This window comes from Delphinus delphis, chromosome 14 (assembly GCF_949987515.2).
Source record: "Delphinus delphis chromosome 14, mDelDel1.2, whole genome shotgun sequence".
Taxonomy (NCBI): Eukaryota; Metazoa; Chordata; class Mammalia; order Artiodactyla; family Delphinidae; genus Delphinus; species Delphinus delphis.
Window position 1 is genome coordinate 18,530,087 of NC_082696.1, and position 18,839 is coordinate 18,548,925.

At 37.3% G+C, this 18,839-nt stretch overlaps 1 protein-coding gene and 1 long non-coding RNA gene across 5 annotated transcripts in view; one reads left to right on the plus strand and one right to left on the minus strand.

Annotated features, from left to right (window-relative positions):
• Nucleotides 1-18,839, plus strand: part of LOC132436865 (uncharacterized) — a 385,752-nt gene that overhangs the window by 350,849 nt on the left and 16,064 nt on the right. For all 4 annotated transcript variants that reach the window (XR_009521899.1, XR_011246707.1, XR_009521900.1 and 1 more), the window contains one exon: nucleotides 14,450-14,543. This is a non-coding gene — a long non-coding RNA (uncharacterized lncRNA). The remainder of the gene's footprint in view (nucleotides 1-14,449; nucleotides 14,544-18,839) is intronic.
• The window catches only part of ADGB (androglobin), a 138,974-nt gene that overhangs the window by 44,656 nt on the left and 75,479 nt on the right, over nucleotides 1-18,839 (minus strand). The window contains exons 19-24 of the mRNA XM_060029831.1: nucleotides 17,420-17,587; nucleotides 10,210-10,345; nucleotides 9,454-9,591; nucleotides 7,640-7,733; nucleotides 2,994-3,128; nucleotides 2,290-2,443 (exon numbers count right to left, since the gene is read on the minus strand). Of these exons, the coding sequence (XP_059885814.1) occupies nucleotides 2,290-2,443; nucleotides 2,994-3,128; nucleotides 7,640-7,733; nucleotides 9,454-9,591; nucleotides 10,210-10,345; nucleotides 17,420-17,587 (825 nt within the window). The remainder of the gene's footprint in view (nucleotides 1-2,289; nucleotides 2,444-2,993; nucleotides 3,129-7,639; nucleotides 7,734-9,453; nucleotides 9,592-10,209; nucleotides 10,346-17,419; nucleotides 17,588-18,839) is intronic.

An 18,839-nucleotide genomic window follows, 5' to 3' on the forward strand; every position in this document is an offset into this window, starting at 1 on the left:
GTCTTTTCAACAAATGGTGCTGGAAAAACTGGACACCCAAAGCAAAAAAGAGAATCTAGACACAGACCCTCACCCTTCACAAAAATTAACTCCAAACGGATTACAGACCAAAATGTAAAATACAAAACTATAAAACTCTTAGAGGGTAACATAAGAGAAAGCCTAGGAATCTCTTGGGTATGGCAATGACTTTCCAGATCCAACAAAAAAGGCATGGTCCACGAAACTGGATCCATGAATTTTAATGAAGCTGGACTTTATTAAAATTAAAAACTTTTGCTCTGTCAAAGAACATGTCAAGAAAATGAGAAGACAAGCCATAGACTGGGAAAAAATATTTGCAAAAGACACATATGATAAAGGACTGTTTCCAAAATGTACGAAAACTTTTAAAACTCAATAATAAGAAAACTAACAACCTGATTTAAAAATGGGCCAAATATTTTAACAGACACCTCATCAAAGAAGAAATATAGATGGCAAATAAGCATACGAAAAGATGCTCCACATCATATGACATCAGAGAAACTAAAACAACAATGAAATAACACTACACAGGTATTAAAATGGCCAAAATCCAGAACACTGACAACACCAGATGCTGAGGAGGGTATGGAGCAATGGGAGCTCTCATATATTGCTGCAGGAATGAAAAACGTTACAGACATTTTGGAGGCCAGTTTGGTGGTTTCTTACAAAACTAAACAGTTTGGCGGTTTCTCACTATATATGATCCAGAAATTATGCTTCTTGTTATTTACCCAAAGGAGTTAAAAACTTATGTCCATACAAAAACATGCACACTTTGTTCATGATTGCCAAAACTTGGAAGCAGCCAAGGTGTTCTACAGTAGGTGAATGGATAAATAAACGGTGGTATATCCAGACATGAAATATTATTCAGCGTTAAAAATAAATGAGCTATTAGCCATTAAAAGACACGAAGAAAGCTTAAATGCAAGTTTTAAAGTGAAGGAAGCCAATCTGAAAAGTTTTCTTATGTACTATATGATTCCAACTTTATGACATTTTGGAAAAGACAAAAAAACAAACTATGGAGATAGTAAGAGGATCAGTGGTTGGCAGGGCTTGGGGTGGGTGGATAAATAAGTGGAACACAGAGGATTATTAGGGCAGTAAAAATACTCTGCATGATCTCATAATAATGGATGCATGTCATTTTACATTTGTCTAAACCCATAGAAGGTACAACACAGGTACAAACAGCGAACCATAATGTAAACTATGGACTTTGTGTGATGATGATGTGTCAATGTAAAATGAGCAACTGTAACAAATGCACCACTCTGGTAGGGGATGTTGATAATGAGGAAGGCTGTGCATGTGGGGGAGAAGAGGGTATAAGGGCTATCTCTGTACTTTCCTCTCAATTTTGCTGACTCTAAAAAATAAAGTCTTATTTTTAAAAATTCTTAACTCAAAAGAATTATCGAGTTCTTTTAAGGAATGATATTCTATATCTTTTATTCCTATAAACCAGTATTCATCAGGTAGATATGTCTAAATTTATACAAAATAATGCATAGAACCATAGAAGTCAGTCACAACCACAGCTCGAAGAGAAAAATAAAGAGGTTCAAAGCCATACAGCTAGAGAATGGAACATCAGAGCTACAGGAGATCTGATTTACAGTGCAGGTATACACTAGCTTTTATCGTGCTTCCCTCTTAGAAGGAATGACTGGAAACACAAAAATGAGGTTCAGGTAAATAGAGAAGTAACATGATTTGCGTGGACATCAACCATCAGGGTCTGTATTCAGCAGGAGTAATGTGCCAAGAGTGTCTATTCTTGAAGGAATCTGGGTAGCCCTGGAAAAGACTGGGGCTGCTGGGATGGTGAGTGGCTGTGTAATCACAATCTTCTGACATGTTTAGGAATAGAATAAAAAACCCACTGGGAAACTGAGAAAACCTGCTGCTTTGGTTTGGTTTAGGGATAGGAATAAATGTGCTCTTCACCTCCATTTTCATTTTAAGGGTTTGTATGATTTTATGATTTTAATAATGAGAATTTCTAACTTTTCCTTTTGTCATATTTTCTTTGGATAAAAGATAAGAAGGAGGGCTAAAAGGTGAATGTTCTAGCACTCGCATTAATTACCTTTTGCTGTCAAATACATGGGACTTCCATGGAGAAAGACCAGGACCCTATTCCTCTGTTATGTAGATTGAAAACACATCTGTTCTACCTTCTGTTGGAACCTCTCAGGGTGCTGACTTCTCACTGCTATTCTATCATATGAGGAGAATAAATTTTACACCTACCTTATTCTTAGTATAAAGATAAGGCACCACTTTTTGGAATACCTTTGGCACTTGTTCCATTGTGTCATTATTAACAACGTGGAGCATACAGACTGGAAGTGTAGTATATACTTTGGGAACCAAAGTCATATCTTGAGGAACCAAAAATGTTTCTCTGTAATTACAAAAGCATGAACTTTCCCTTGACATGAATCATAAAGAAAGTTTGAAATTAGGTTTGATGCTAAGAAATAAAATCATAAGTTTAAAGTTGCAAATAACTTAAAAGCATGCATACTGTTTTCCTTTAAAATTCTTATTGATACACTATTTTGTCATGCAAATGCACACCTTTTAAGAAATCCCATTTATAAGTAGTTTGTGACTCTTACCTAATAGGCTGTTGCTTCGAAATGAGTAAATTTATTTATATACGGAAAGCGTCTCAATTTATTTTATTATGTTTACCATACTCATAAAAAGATCTAACAATTAACACTTCATAGTCTTCATATTTTGTTTAAAGAAACATGAATAAAAATTTCTGTAATATCTCATTTATGCGTAGCAGATATGGAAGAAATTTTAACTAACTTCTGAAAGCAACTTAAACGTTCATATTAATACTTTTACTACTATCATAAAGATTCATAAAGAAAGCTCTGTATATATGAATATTTCACGCCACTTAAGAGTGATATTACTTGCCAGTATGATAGCCTCACCTGAATACTATAAACCAAGTATTTGGTGGCTGGTCTGCGTAAGTCACAGTGTAGTCAGCAAAAGCAGTCTTAGTTTCTTCATCTTGATAGCATGAATAAGATTCCATAGACTTGCACTTACTTTTAAACATTAGTCTAAAAATGTAAAAATAATTTAAGTACCAATGGCAAAACAACTTTTAAAATAAATTCTATTTACAAAAAAGAAATAGGCAAAAAAACAGCATAAAATATCGTAGTACATTGTTGGCTAGATTGAGTCCTTCATCAAATGGGGGCTCGTGGTGCACGGCACCAAAGCAGGAGAGCCCATTCCAGATTAACCATGATGTCTATCAAAGGTGCCCGAAGTTATTTGAAGTTCTTAGTCAAGAGAGAACCTAATTCATGATCTAAGGAGTAACTGAAATTTATAGATGGGAAATCAGCACGAAAGTTCAACCTATAAGGGTGATGAAACTAGAAGCAGGCAAACTAGCAATAAAACTGGGTGGAAGCCACTGAAGGTCTGGGGTTGACTGGAGACTCAATACTAGAATGGAGTTTAAAGTGAGGAATGGATTTGGAAAAAAAACTAAAAAAACCCCTGAAAATAGAGGCCACAAACAAGGGGAGAGTGCCAGAGTTTTCCTTCTACATGATTTCTGGTGCAACTGAGGTTTCTCCATGTTTGACCCCTGGAAGCCTGTGGCATATTCCAGAACACGATGGAAGTGATGAGAGAGATCCTCCAGGTCCTGTACCTCCCACTCTGCCAGGAACCGGACCCAGCCTCAGTAGCACCAGGAATCTCAGGTCTTTCATACAATGTCTTGGGTATTAGCTGGGACAGAAGCTATAATGGCCATAGGAATGGTTCTCTGTTAGAGGTCTAGACAGAGCTAGAGGTGCTCTTGGCTTCCAGAAGGTGGATGGCTCAACTGTACTGTCACGGGGAAGCAGAGCCATAGAGATCCTCACAGAGGATAGGATTCACATGCTCCATTTGATCACTGGTCTTTGGTGGTGGGAGGAAAATGACAGGTTTATATTCGGAAGGATTTTTAAAAACTTTTCAAAATAATGACAAGAACAAAGACCAGGGCAATTATATATTCTGATTCTTCTGGGGCAGTCCTGGTTTAGGCTCATATCCCTGGCATAATTATTAATAGTGCTCCCTCGTTCCCTGTCAAAGTGTCCCAGTTTGGTTGATAAATAACCTGATCACCCTCACTAGGAAGTATGAGGTGATGGTCAGTCAATGCAGAGTACCCCTGTCAATCATATGGGGGCTGGCTGAGTCTAAATGCAGGAGCTGGCTGAGCCAGTACAGGAACTGAGCAGGCCACATAGGGAACTGAGTGCAATCGTGGGTCCCACCACAATTCTAAGAGAAGGGTGCAATTTAAAGGCTTTCCAGACTGTCACTGTTTCCATCACACATTCTACTATTTTTCATATACCTCAGGAAATTCTAATGAGTATAGGACCATCAAAATCCTGATGTACCATGTGGAATATCTTAAATGACCCATAGAGAGATATCCCTGACATAATCAAAAGATTTAGTTTTAACTTTGCATCCTAAGACAGAGAGAAAGTTATATTGGAAAACTGAGCCTTGCCCAAAGTCAGCTGTTGAAGTTGTGCCCCTACAGGTCTGAGAATGCAAGGCTAGGCTCAAGGACCTCAAAGTTACTCATGTACTACTACTAATAATAGCAATATTTATAATAGCTAATGTTGTGTAATGGCTCAATCTGTAGCATTGTGCTAAATAATTTTCCAGGATTACCTTAATTTATCTTTTCAGCTTTATAAAGGAATGAAGTAGATATTATTATCTTTATATTACAGGTGAAAAAAACTTAATTTTATGTTCAGAGAGGATAAGAAACTTACCCCAGGTCACACATCTGATAATTAGTAGAAGTGGGGTTAGCATTAGGTCTTATACTAAAAGATGTGCTTTTGACCGTGTAATTAATGCCTTCTAGGATGAGGAGGTAGCTTTGGATGCTCCTGACATTTAAGTTTAAAGATGGGTGAGACTTGTGAGTTTCATCCATTCAATAGATTGGGGTGTGCAACTCAAACTATTGAAAGAGCATGGCCAATATCTGCATTGGATATTCGCTGAGTTTCTTTCTGGGAAATGCTCTTGGCTATGGTAGAAGGAACACATGGAGAGGAACGCCAGCTCCCTGAAGGAGTTATGCCTGTGTTTCAAATACACCTCCATAGTGAACTGACCTGAGTCCCTAATAGGGCAACACATGATTATAGCACTCCATCTGCATGAAAATTAGGTGTAATTTCTGGGACAGAAATCTTCCTCACAATGTTGAAGCAGTTTGGAGAAGGAGGTTCTTCGTGCTCTCTGTGTCTGTCCAAACAATTGGGGTCTTAGGCAGAAGAGTACCCGTTTTAGAAAAGAGGCTTCTGGAGCAAAAGTTTTATCAAGCTGAATTATCAGGTGGTAGCAGTATCCACAGGTCAGGACTTGGGTGAGGTGAGTGAGGTACTCACTCTCAGGGTTGGGAAAATACAAATCTGGATTTTTTCCAAATTAAAAATTTTGACATTTGGCTCATCATGAAATTCTTTTCATTAACTTTAGGTTTATATGTTTACATGCATAATTTTCTGTTTGTCTCTTGCTTATAGATATAAGTCCAATCGTTATTTCATTTTGACCTTGTATCCAGAAACTTTTCTTTAATTTTCTCATTAATTCTAATAAATTCATGTAGGTTTTCTGGCATTTTCTACATATATAACCATGTTGCCTGTAAACAGTAGTTTTATTTCTTCCCTTCAAACTCTAGTGACTTTTATTTTGCTTTATTGCCTTTTTACCCTTCACAAAATTCCAGGACTATCTTGAATAGAAGTGTTTGGTCAGGTGTCTTTGTCTCATTCTCAAACTCAAGAGAAAGCTTTCAAAATTTCACCACTAATCATGTTTGTAGTAATTGCTTAAAAATAGTAGATACCATAACATATTAAGGAAAGTCTTCTCTAATCCTAGTTTGCTAAAAAATTTTAAATTTTTGAATTTTTGTTAAATTTTTTCAAATGTTTTTTTCTGAACCTAGCCAGAGAACCGAGTGATTTGTGCCTTTTCCCTGTTAATGTGCCAAATTGATGAATTTCCTAATGTTAAACCACTATTACACGTCTTAGATTGGGAGAGCCACTTGGTTATAAGGTATTATTCTTTTACTATAATTCTGAGTTTGATTTGCTAATATTTTATTACATTTTTTCATCTAATTTCACGAGGGCATTTGGTTTGCAATTTCACTTTTTTTTTACTGTCCTTGTTGAGTTTTTTAAATCAAGGTTATGGTTGGTAAATGTCTCCTCTTTTTTTCTGTTCTCTGGAATGTATAAGATTAATCTTATTTCTTAAATTCACTTGTGGATCCATTAGCATATTGCTAGCGAATGTATTATGTATCCTTGCCCTACCAGTGTTTCATCTAGATTATTACTTTTACCATTTCTGCAATAATGCTAGAACCTTAGAACTCTTTAAAGCTTATTACCCAACTTCTGCATTTTGCATTGCTAAGGTTAAGAATTTACTCGTACATATGGCTCTTAGTGTGATTGTCCTTTGAAAATAGTGTGTCTTATTTCTCTGGTTACTTTGAAGGTTTTTCTTTTGGCCTTTGGTTTTCAGCAATTTGACTACGATGAGTCTGGTTCTCTTCGTGTCCTTCCTGCATGGAGTGTGCATGCAGAGTCTCTTGAAAATATGGGTTGATGTATTTTATCAGTTCTGGAAATTTATCAGCTATTATCTTTTTACATTCTGGGACTATAATGATACAAATATTAGACTTTCTAAGCATGTTCCCCATGTCCCTTAGCTCTTTCCTTATTTTCCACTATTTTTCTATTGACCTATCTCCCATTTCACTAATCTCCTCCTCTATTCTTCCTGATCTGCTGTTAACTAATTAAAAAGTTTTAAATTTCAGTTGTTAAAAATCTTATTTATGTAATTTCCATTTAACTGTGTTTTATTAATCTAGACTTTTAATTTATTTTCTCTTTCTTTAACCTTTATTTTCTTGGCCATTTCCATAATACTTACCTTTAGAGATTTGGACTGCTAGCTCCTACATCACCAAGTGGTCTGCTTCTTTTATATATATATATATATATGATTTTCTCTCAGTTTTTTCAGATTATCCTGCTTTGAACATGGTTTGTGGTTAAAATGCAGTTTTCCTAAGGCTCAATCTACTTCACACTTGTCCCTGTTTCTAGAATGTTGTCCTCCAGGGATTTCAGCTGACAACTTTCATTGTTTACTGGAATCCTCTCCCCTAGCAGGTACTAAACTCTAACTTTTATCTCTTTAGCACCAAAAGACTTCAAAAAAACTCTGTTTTGCTTCTCAGAGGTTTTATGCTTAGGGTATTAGATAAGTGCAATGAAGACAAACAAAAAGTAGGAAGTGTGGAAGTTCAGAAGCAATAGTATGTTTCTAGCTGCTATGATTAGGAAAAACTCAACAAATATAGTAGCATTTGAACTGGAACTTATAGTAAGATCATTACACTGCTTTACCTTAAGAAAGGTACATCATTAGGTCACTGTAAGAAACAATAAGAAAGGTTACAATAAGAAACATCATTACACTGCTTTACCTTAAGAGAGAAATCGCATACTGTTCTATATTTTGTTCCAGTACAGCCCAAACTTTCTGAAGAGTATCTGCAACACTGGTATTTTCCTTTGTGCCTAAAAATAACAATAAAAAATAGCAGTATCAAGGCTGTAAGGTGCCTGAAAAATCATTTTGTTCTAAGTCCTCCATTTACAGGTGAGGGAGTTGAAACTCACCAGTAAGGTAATATCCAAAGTCTGAAGCTTTACTAGCAGTAAACCATGTTTAAAACATAAAGCTATGAACCTCTAGTCAAGAGCTCTGCTCACAATTATATACTGTTTCCCTTCATCTTTAGTTTAAAAATTATAAAATGCTCTTTGATCTAATTGAAGATACTCATCAAAGCATTTACAATGAGAGATCATTTATCACACCAAAAAAAACCTTATGAAAGCTCTTGTGTCAGAAAAAATAATCCATCCAATTTTTCTAAAAAACAATGGCTAATAGGATCTCACTGAAGCTTAATCTAAAGCATAATCCACGAATGGCTTAAGAGGTGATTTGGCAAGAAAAATGCAAATCCATAATAAGTGCCTCGAATTTAACATGTCAGAAACTGACATTTTTCTAATTATCCTAATTTCTTCACAGTACTTACTCATATCTGAAATCAGTATCTTAATATATTTACTTTCTGCTATATGCCTGTGACCACTACAACACAAGATTCATCAGAGCAGAAACCTTGTCAATTTTACTGATTTCTTTCTATAAGGCCAGAATCTAGAACAGTTCTGTGCACACAAAAATTATTCAATAAATGTGTTGAGTGAAAGAATGCAAATGCTATTGAAATATTATTAAGCTGCTCATTTTTGTCTTTATAAAGAGAAAACACTCATTGTGTGAATATAACTTTTACAGCATATATGGACAACATGTGTATGTTACCACATATTTAATTGGATGAATTTATAATTAGTTTTTTTCTGATAGAAAAAAATATAAAAATCAAGCGACAGCAATATTTTTCTACCACAAAACTATGCAATATAGTTTGTTTCTTTTTACACTTGTGTATCTATAGTTTTTACTGCTTAGATGAACATTTTGATATTTCTCATTAAATGTTTCAGAGATATGTTTACAACAAAATGTCTCAAAATACTCAAAGAATTCTATTGGAGGCAAGGCTTTTTCTCTAAAAGCGTTAACAAAAATTGCAGAATGAAAATAATTGAATATAATTTTTTTGCCTCTGCATGTATTATTTTGAGCTGTTAAAATAGACCTCACGAAAGTTTACTTCATATGCATAAATATATTTGATTTAATAAATATAATAATATACTTTAAAAGCATTTTATGCCTTCTAAATGTATGTCACCACAGGCATATGTGGAAGCTTCTTCATTAAATTCATTCATTCATTCACTCATTCATTCATTCGATTCTTTGAAAAATGGTCTAGAAATGTAAAAACTGTCTATGACTTAGCTGAAATTGACTGCTAAAGCATTCTGCTAGGCAAAGGGGATGGATGGAGAAAAAGGCCAGTTTCCTGTTTTTTAAAGAACGCATGATAGATTGGGAAAATACAGCTGATCATTCATTCATTCATTCGTTCTTTCAGCCAGTATTTGTTGTGTGCTCAGTCTGTGCCAGGAAAAAAAAGCATGAGTGTACTGACATGCATCCTGAACTCAAGGAAATTCAATATTGATAGAATTAAAAAGAATTAGCTGAGCCGTAAAGTAGAATGACCCTAAAATGCTTTTTGTTAGCACGTAAACAAATATTCATCCTTATTTATGCAAGTTCATTTTATAAATGATTGAAAGAGTATACCTGGTGTTCTAGCTTTCATAAGTAATCTGACGTACGTCCCTCTCCACATGGCTTGAATTTTAATTGCTGCTGCTACTTCCTCAGGAGAATACTCTTTGTCACTTTTTGGCACATTACATTTAACATCTAAGCATTCCGCTGGAAAGAGAAAAACAAACTTTGGACTGAAAGTTATGTCTAATCTCTACCCCAATTTTCACTGCCTTTAACTATTAAAGCCCTCTAATGTATAAAGTGCCACAACGATAGATTTGTTGTTATATTTAACATTGCCTTCTGCAGGTGGTTCTTTTTTAGAATATAAACATTCTGGAGAAGGGAAACACTAAATATTGACACTTTAGTGAACTAGTGTTGATTCCTATGTGAAAGTAGCATGAAGCTTCTTTAAAATTGAAAGAAAATGTTAAAATGGTGGGAATAGAACATCGGAAGAGGAGGAAATGAGGGTTACTTAGATCAGAGAATCTTCCCTGAATTACTCCAGTGCTACTGTATATATAGTGATTGTCATGCTCTTTAAGGTCAAGAACAAATAAAACTGGGAAATTCTGGGCTGCCCTGGATGTATGTGGGACAGGGGACACACGTCAGATCTTTGGAACCTTTTGAGCTTCTCAGGGCATAGCCTGAACTCTACAACTGTTAATATAGACCCATTCTACCTACTCCACAAAAATTTTGAGTATACTTTTCTCAAATTATTTAGCCCATATAAGGCTAGGAATTCCATAAATATCTAAAATTAATCAGTACCTAAAGAAGCCTCTTCCAAAGAAGAATCAAGTAAGTCCAAGTCCAAAACCATAGCACGGAATGCAAATTTGAGGTTGGGAAGAGGTTTTGCTATTTGAGCTTTTTTCATTAAATGCCATAAAGAAATATGAAAAACCTGAAAAAGATAAAATGCACTAGTATATTTTTTAAATCAAGAAAATACCCTTACCTGGCCAGAGAGGCTCTAAAAAACTTGAGATACTCTAAAAATAAAAACTATGTATTTCTCAGATATACACACCATCTAGCAGAAGACTCTTTGCAGACTCCCTCATCTGGTAAAAGATGAAAATTATTTATCATTTGACTAATTTTAACTTAATAAGCTTTAATCACCACAACAATGTTTATAATGTACATTCAATTAAAATATAACATTAAATGGATGGAGGAGATATAGTGTAAGATAAAAAATAAGGTTCTTATGCCTAAGCAAGTGAAATACCAGATTTCTTTTATCCCAAGATGCCACCCATTATAAGACACACTATTAGTTCCTGTGCTTCAAGAAAGAAAATATGCCACTCAAAGTTTTTAATCACTTTCGTGTCACTTACGAGTATTTACTTCCTATTGAAAAAGCTCTTTTAAATTTATTTAGGCATAACTTTTTCATCATGTATCACACTTAAACGTACATGAAAAAATAAACTACATAAATTGGTTAAGTATTCTGAAAACTTATTCATACTCAAACTCCTACTCTTGTAAATCACTTTTTGTAAACACTAAACGTGTGTTTTGTTTGTTTGTTTGTTTTTTTAAACGTGTATTTTTCTGTGCAGTTTTGTCCTTCGTGTTGTCAAAGGCTTTGAAAATGCACGGTTGCCTGAAGAGTGTTCTCCTTTTCTTCCTGGGGTTTTTCTCAAGCCACCAACCCTCATTCAGGAAGTGCTGATGCTGAGTTGTTCTTGATCTCACCAAAGAGGACCCCTGGAAGGTTTTTAGACCGCATCCAGAACACATATCCCTTCTTCCAAGTTTTTTTTTCATGGCTTTTATCCTGAAATGCTGATGGATTCCATATATCCAGTCATACCACTGGGAATAACAACCAGCCACTGCACATTTCTGCTTGCTTACTTGTAGCTATTTACATGTTCACAGGGAGTAAAGTGCTTGGTGAATTAGGTAGCGCTCCTGGGGCACTGTTTGTGGTGACTTTCAGCCAGTCATACCTCTCCCTCTCTCTCTTTTCCTGAGCCATGGGGGAGTCATTCTGGTGTGAGGAGAACCCCTTTCCCTTCACATTTCTTCGAGAGGCTCTACCATGCCATTTAATTCTCTTCCCCTAAGGATTAGGCTTTTGTCAAACATATTTCTTTTGAAACGGAGACGATATGAATTCTTATGAACAAGTCCATGTCCATGTGTATGCAGAGAATTCTGGAGGTCACCTGGCCAGCAATGATTGTAAGGAACCACCAATGATAAGACACTCTGATTTCATTCTGATATTAAAGGGGAAAAGCAATGTTCGTCTTAGAACTGGTGAAATACAGTGCTCTGCAAAGGCATATGACTGTTGCATTTCCTGCTTAGTCTACATTTTCTGACAACTCCTCACCTCTCTTCATATGTATAGAAACAGGGACCTAGTCCCACAGTCTGTATCTGTACCTGCCCCATCAGCTAGCAATGGTGGACAAGCCTGCGAGCAAGCATCTAACCCAAGCTGAGCAAATCTTCGTCACTTCGGCCAATATTTTTTTTTTTTAATTTTTATTGGAGTATAGTTGATTTACAATGTTGTATTAGTTTCAGGTGTACAGCAAAGTGAATCAGTTATACATATACATATGGCCACTCTGTTTTAGATTCTTTTCCCATATAAGTCATTACAGAGTATTGAGTTCCCTGTGCTTTGGCCAGTAATTTGACACCAGGATCAAGATATTCTAAACTGGCCTTGTATGAGAAAACAATATAAAATTCAGGAGCCGTGTTTTCCATGATGTGAACTTAAGAGGAGAGAAAACATGTTTATAAAGAGAAAAAATGGAGAAGACAAGTTCTGAGGGCCTTCTTTTCCCTCTTCAAAGTTCCTCACTGAGTCATTCCTGTTCTTATGTGTCCAGAAGATGTCCCTGTATTGTTATAACAAATCAGCACATCCAGCTCCTCGTTGTGGCTTAAATAAGCTAGATGTGTCCTCGTGACATGCCTAATAAAATGCCCTAAATAGTTCAACACCTAAGGTAAAATTTTTTTGAAAAAATCATGATAATGTTAATCCTCATACCCTCTGTTACAAATTAGTGTTCAGAGTCTTTGGTGATACTGACATTTGGTAGTGCTTGAGTCTGGTCTACACGTGAATATGGGTGACAACGGTGAACTCAGAACCGTGGGCAGTAAGCGGCCAGTACTCTTAATCCTTCATTAAGACACATGCATGCTAGAGAGTGGGGAATAAATCTTACAGAGATTCATGGACTTACCACATTGGTGGAGATTTTACGAGTCCAGAAGGCTAGGCATGCTGGGACATCCTCTCTAAGGTAAAGGCTAAGACATAACTAAGAAAGAGGCCAGTGCTTGCTGGTCCTCTCTGCATTTGGGCAGTAGAATATTCTGCTTTGGGGAGTATTATTTCAGTGCATTCATTGAGTGACTCTGAAGACCATCAGCTTTGAGTGGGATCCAATGCAAGAGCGGCATCTGCAGGAAACTTGAGCATCCCAAGAAAGAAAGATCACCTGGTCCAATTCTGTTGTAAACATGCCACTGAAACACCTCCCAGCAAATGCACAAATGTTATTTACTAGAGTTATTTACTAGAGTCCTTATGTATGGGATCTTTATAGTATGATGCACCTCATCTGTCTAGAATTGTTTACAGTAGACAAATTTGGAATCGATTTATGGAGCATGGCTCTCTGGAAAATGTCACGTAACTGTGTAATATACAAGTATAAAATGGAGACGTTTCATTACCAAAATAGCTCCCTTTTGTGTAAGTGATACATGCACAAAGACCCCTTACATATTAGATCTGGGCTAGCATCAAAAGGCCTATACAAAAGTAATCTTCATAGCAGAGATGGTGACGACGAATGGGCCCAACAGTATGGGCTCTCTTTCACCCAGGCTTAGCTGTCTCAACTGTCGGTCGCAAAAACTGACTCATTATTTAATATGGTATCATCCTCCGGGGTGTACAGTCAGTTACTTCATGACAAGTTGATATCAGTGGACTTCTGTCAAGGAGGGGTGGGCGGTGATTCATCCTTACTAGAATTGAGACTTACCTAAAATATGAGTTTGTTTTCCCTGTATTTGGTGCCTCTGCCAGCATTGTTATCTTAGGGGTTACAGAGACATGGATCCAGCCTAACATTCCCCTTGGACCGAGGATCAAGTAATACAGTGAACATTTAATCACTGGGGAATGTTTGAGACTCACTGGTGCTAACGTATACCATAGAAAGGATTGATAAAATTCCTGGCAGATTGGAAAGGCATATAAAAGGCTCAGCTAAGAAGCCAGCCTGGTGATGACATCCTGCAAAACTGAGGCAGTATCCTCCAGAATACAGAATATTTGTATAAAACCAAAGATCAATACACAGTACTATGACTGTAATAGCTATAATATACTGGCCTGAGGTTCAAAAATTAGAAGTTGGAGTGGCCTCTCTCACCATCATTTCCAGTGATCCACTTTCAATAATTAGTGTTCTCTGTCCCCACAACAGGGACTTTCTGTACTGGAGGACCTAATTCCTGGGGGTGGATAGCAGGAAATATTTTCACCAGGGAACACAGTATGATTTACAATAAACCTAAACTCTGATATATTCCTAGTTGCTTTGAGATCCTCATCCTGGTGGACAAGCAGGAAAAAAGAAACTAATATAATGGAGTGGTGGGAGAATTCATCCTCATTGTCATGAGGGGCTAGGTTTCTGCTACATAATGGGGACAAGAAGAATTATGTCTGGATTTGCTGGGACACTTCTTGGTGCTTCCACAGTGAATGCTTAATTACAACAATCTCAGCCTGATGAGAATATGGCAATCAAGGTCTGTACCCATCAAGATTGAAGGTCTGGGGCACCAACCAGGCAAGCAACTAGAGCGGCTGGAAGAAAGGGAAATCTAGAATAGGTGGTAGAGGAGAGATGTTGACTACCAATTCTGGCCTTAGGGCCAGCTGTAGCAGTGGATACTACAGCTTTCTTGTTATATGATAATTTGATTATTTATTTATTTTTAGAGCTTATGACTACCACCAAGAGCCATCTAGAGCCACCACCTTGAGGACTGGATGGACAGAATTAACTTAAGGACCAATCAGACTAGTTAAAGAGGTAAGTCATGGCAGATTTTTGGAGATTGCTCATGCCCGAGGTGAGTGATTTTCAACTGGGAGTGATTTGTGTCCCAGGTAGGGTTGACAGATAAGATACAAGAAACTGTAAGGGCAAATACCAGTTTAAACAAAACAAGACAATTCTCCTTATGGAAAATAAGGGAAGAGACTCTTCCCCTCTCTTTTCTTAGAGCATTCACTTTAGAAAACTTATAATTTTAAGTTCTCTCTCTCTCTCCTTCTTTGAAATATATGTAAATATTTTTAAAGGCTAAATAGCTATCTTGCCAGCTTTAAGATCCAGGAATATCTTTCTCAAGGACCTGGAAGTCATCTCTTTGAAATGTAATCATCAAGGAAGATAGCACCCCAATCCCCCAGTTTCTGTGGAAGGGGAGGAACCTAACCTTGGTGGGAGGCTCCCCCCAACTTGGAAAAATACCTCCTGCCATAAAGGCATGAGAAGTTTATGTTTCTTTTGGATAAACCCAGTTAGGTAATGCAAATGGTCACTCCAAATAGCAGGTGAATTTAGGATTCACTGTGTGTAACAAATGGTGCTATCAAATCCCTTTACTTAAGGGAGTAATTATCATTTATCTTGAGAACATGTAGGTAGTGGGCAATATCTGCTGGGCTATACAGAAGGGTAAGGTTTCTTTGGCTCTTTGCTATCTCTTTAGCAGATTGCCCTTGACGGGTATCACATTCTGGTTTAACGCTTATTCAACAATCTTCTGTTTCTTCTACCTTCGTGGAGGTCTTCCTGGTTTGAAGGAGATTCTGTTTTTAATTATCTATCCCCAACAACACCTTATACCCAGTTAAAGTGGAATAACAGGGAAAATAAATTTTTAGTGTAATTTTTAACATAAGTATGTGCTATATATTGCACATACTGTTTGTTTATATGAAACTAAAATTTAATTGGGTGAAATGACTCTGGACAGAGACCTTGCACCCTTCACAAACATTAACTCAAAACGGACAGTAGACTGAAATGCAAAATGCAAAAGTATAAAATTCCTAGAAGATAACATAGGAGAAAATCTAGATGACCAGGGTATGGCAATGGCTTTATGGATATAACACTAAGGCCAGGACCCATGAGAGAAAGAATCGATAAGCCGACTTCACTAAAATTAAAAACTTCTGCTCTGTAAGGAAAATGTCAAGAGAATGAGAAAACAAGTCATAGACTGGGAGAAAATATTTGCAAAGGAATACTTAAAACTCAATGATAAGGAAACAAACAACCTGATTAAAAATGGGCCAAAGACTTTAACAGACACCTCACCAAAGAAGATATCCAGGTGGCAAATAAGCATATCAAAAGATGTTCCATATCGTATGTCATCAGGGAAATGCAAATTAAAATGAGATACCACTACACACCTATTAGAAAGGCCCAAATCTGGAACAATGACAACATCAAATCCTGACTAGGATATAGAGCAACAGAAATTCTCATTCATTTTGGTGGGAATGAAAAATGGTACAGCCACTTTCGAAGACAGTTTGATAATTTTTATAAAACTAAACATACTCGTATCACATGATCCAGCAATTACACTCGTTTGTATTTACCCAAATGAGCTGAAAACATATGCCTTCACAAAAACTTGCACACAGATGTTTATAGCCACTTCATTCATAATTGCCAAAACTTGGAAGCAACTAAGATGTCTTTCAGTAAGTGAATAAATAAATAAACCGTGGTACATCCAGACAATGGAATATTATTCAGCATGAAAATGAAGTGACCTATGAAGTCATGAAAAGACATGGAGGGAACTTAAATGTGTATTTCTAAGTCAAAGAAGCTAATTTGGAAAGACTACATACTTTATGACATTCTGGAAAAGGCAAAACTATGGAGACAATAAAAAAGATCAATGGGTGCCAGGGCTTGGGGGAGGGGAGAGATGACTAGGCAGAACACACAGGATTTTTAGGGCAGTGAAACTATTATATATGATACTACAATGATGGATACATGTTATTATACATTTGTCCAGACCCACAGAATGTACACCAAGAGTAAACTCTAGTGTAAACTGTGGACTTTGAGTGACTGATGTATCAATGTAGGTTCATCGATTGTAACAAACGTACCACTCATGGGGGGTGTTGATAAATAATGGGGAAGGCACGTGTGGCGTCAGGGGATAAGTGGGAACTCTCCATACCTTCTGCCCAATTTTGCAATGAACCTGAAACTACTCTAAAAATTAAGTCTTTAGTAAAACAAATTTTAACGGGGTGTCCTGTATTTTAATTTCCAACTCTAGCAACACTGCTCCCCAGGGGACCCTTGACAATGTCTGAAATCATTTTTAGTTGTGACAACTGGTATTTAGAGGATGCAGGCAAGCCATGCTGCCACTGACAGGTCAGGACCACAGCAAAAATCATCTGGCTCAAAATGTCAGTAGTGTACAGGGGGTACCACAAAGGCGTTTTGCTTCACTCCCTCAAGGCTTTCAGTAAAGCCAGGATGCTACTCAACCCCAAGAAAGTGTGAGGAAATACATACCCCTGAGAGCACCCATCTATCAGTGGATAAACGTTACAATCGCCTCATCCTCTAGGGGGACCTTTCTAAGGGATGTCCTACACAGTTCATCAGGATTCCCTGGAGCATTGAGCCCCAGTAGCCCACAGCAATAATTACCACGTCCTTTCATGAATATTCTCCTCTTTCTCATTTCATTCTTCCTACTCTCTCGATTCTGCTTGCTGACGTCACTTCCCAAATAAACTGTCTTCATCCAGAACATTTTCTCGGCTGATTTTGGGGGTCATCGAATATGTGAAACATTATTACAAACAGAACATACTCTTCTAGGAACATTACAGCCTGAACACGCTTACCCGGAAGTGCTGTGCAGTTAGTTTTTTATCCTGGAGGGGAATAGGGTAGTGAGCTGTTTGTAGATCCTTCAGGGCTGCAGAAAGTTTAGCCTTATCTTCGAAATTAGCGATGCCATGTCCAACAGCTTTCAAAATTGTTAAAGCCCGCTCTGTAAATCGGTAGCTCTCCTGTGAAGACAAAGCATAGCGGTCAGCCTCCCTTTTGCTTATTTAGGTGTAACTAGGTTTACAACAATTTAATTTCTGTTAATATATTAAACATCTGTTATATGACTAACTCAATAGTTATATGGAGGACTTACTTGATCAAAGCATTTTGCTAGGTGCTATGGTCTGAGGGATATAAAACAAGGAACATGATTCCTGCTCTAGTAGGAACGCATGGAAACAACACCTACCTCACTTTGGGGGCCAGGGGAAATTTCCCCACAGTATGAATATCCAGCCTTTGTTCTGAAGAGTGTCTAGGAATTAGTCTGACAGCTGTGTGGAGTTCGACGACTGAAGGGCAGAGAAGTGTTCAGGGAGAGAGCAATAAAATAAAAAATACAAGAGGGTAAACTAGCGTGGGCTGCTGGCTCCCTTCTGCTATAAACTCTGAAGAAGCGATAAAAACAAGGAGATAGGGATGTCAGGAAGGAACTTATTCTTTTAAATGGAGAAAACACTGAGGTGTTTGCAGATTATCTTGACTTGTGTGTGGTGGGTAGTTGGTGGCTGGTGGAGAACTTACTCAGAGCAGAGGGTGCTTGAAGGAAGCACGACGAGGGTCAAGTAGGAGGAAAACGTTGTAAAGTCTGTTTTTGCCTCTTTCCTAGGGGCACCATGGTGCAATCATTGCTCCACGGTTCCCTGCAGAAATTTTGAGGAATGGTATGAAAATGGGGTGAGAAACTGTTGAGAACAGATGAAACTGACTTGCCACCTTAACACATTTACTTCTTGCTGACCTTCTCCCAACCTCCCCGAAGCCTAGGGAAATTCTCTTCTTAACGGTGTTTCTCCCTGAGATAAAACCATGACCAGAAAACTTGTCTGGTTAAATGGTAGTTTTGGGAATGATCATGTATGGCTTTGAGGAGCTTGAGTCTCTCTGTTCTTGGGCCAGTCTATATCCCCTTTTGCTTCTTCATTAGAACTGAAGAATACTGGGGCCTGGATGTAAGCCCCAGTAATTTTTATAAGATGGAGGAGTTGGTAACGCCAGGGAAATATGAGTTCACAGACTAAAATAACTAAACACCTAGGGAGTTAAATCACCTGAAGAAGGAAACAAACTGCTTCCATGTCTTGGCTATTGTAAATGGTGTTGCTATGAACATCAGGGTGCACGTGTCTTTTCGTGCCTTTTTGAATAAATGTGCAGGATATATATCCAGGAGTGGGATTGCTGGATAATATGGTAGCTCTATTTTTAGTT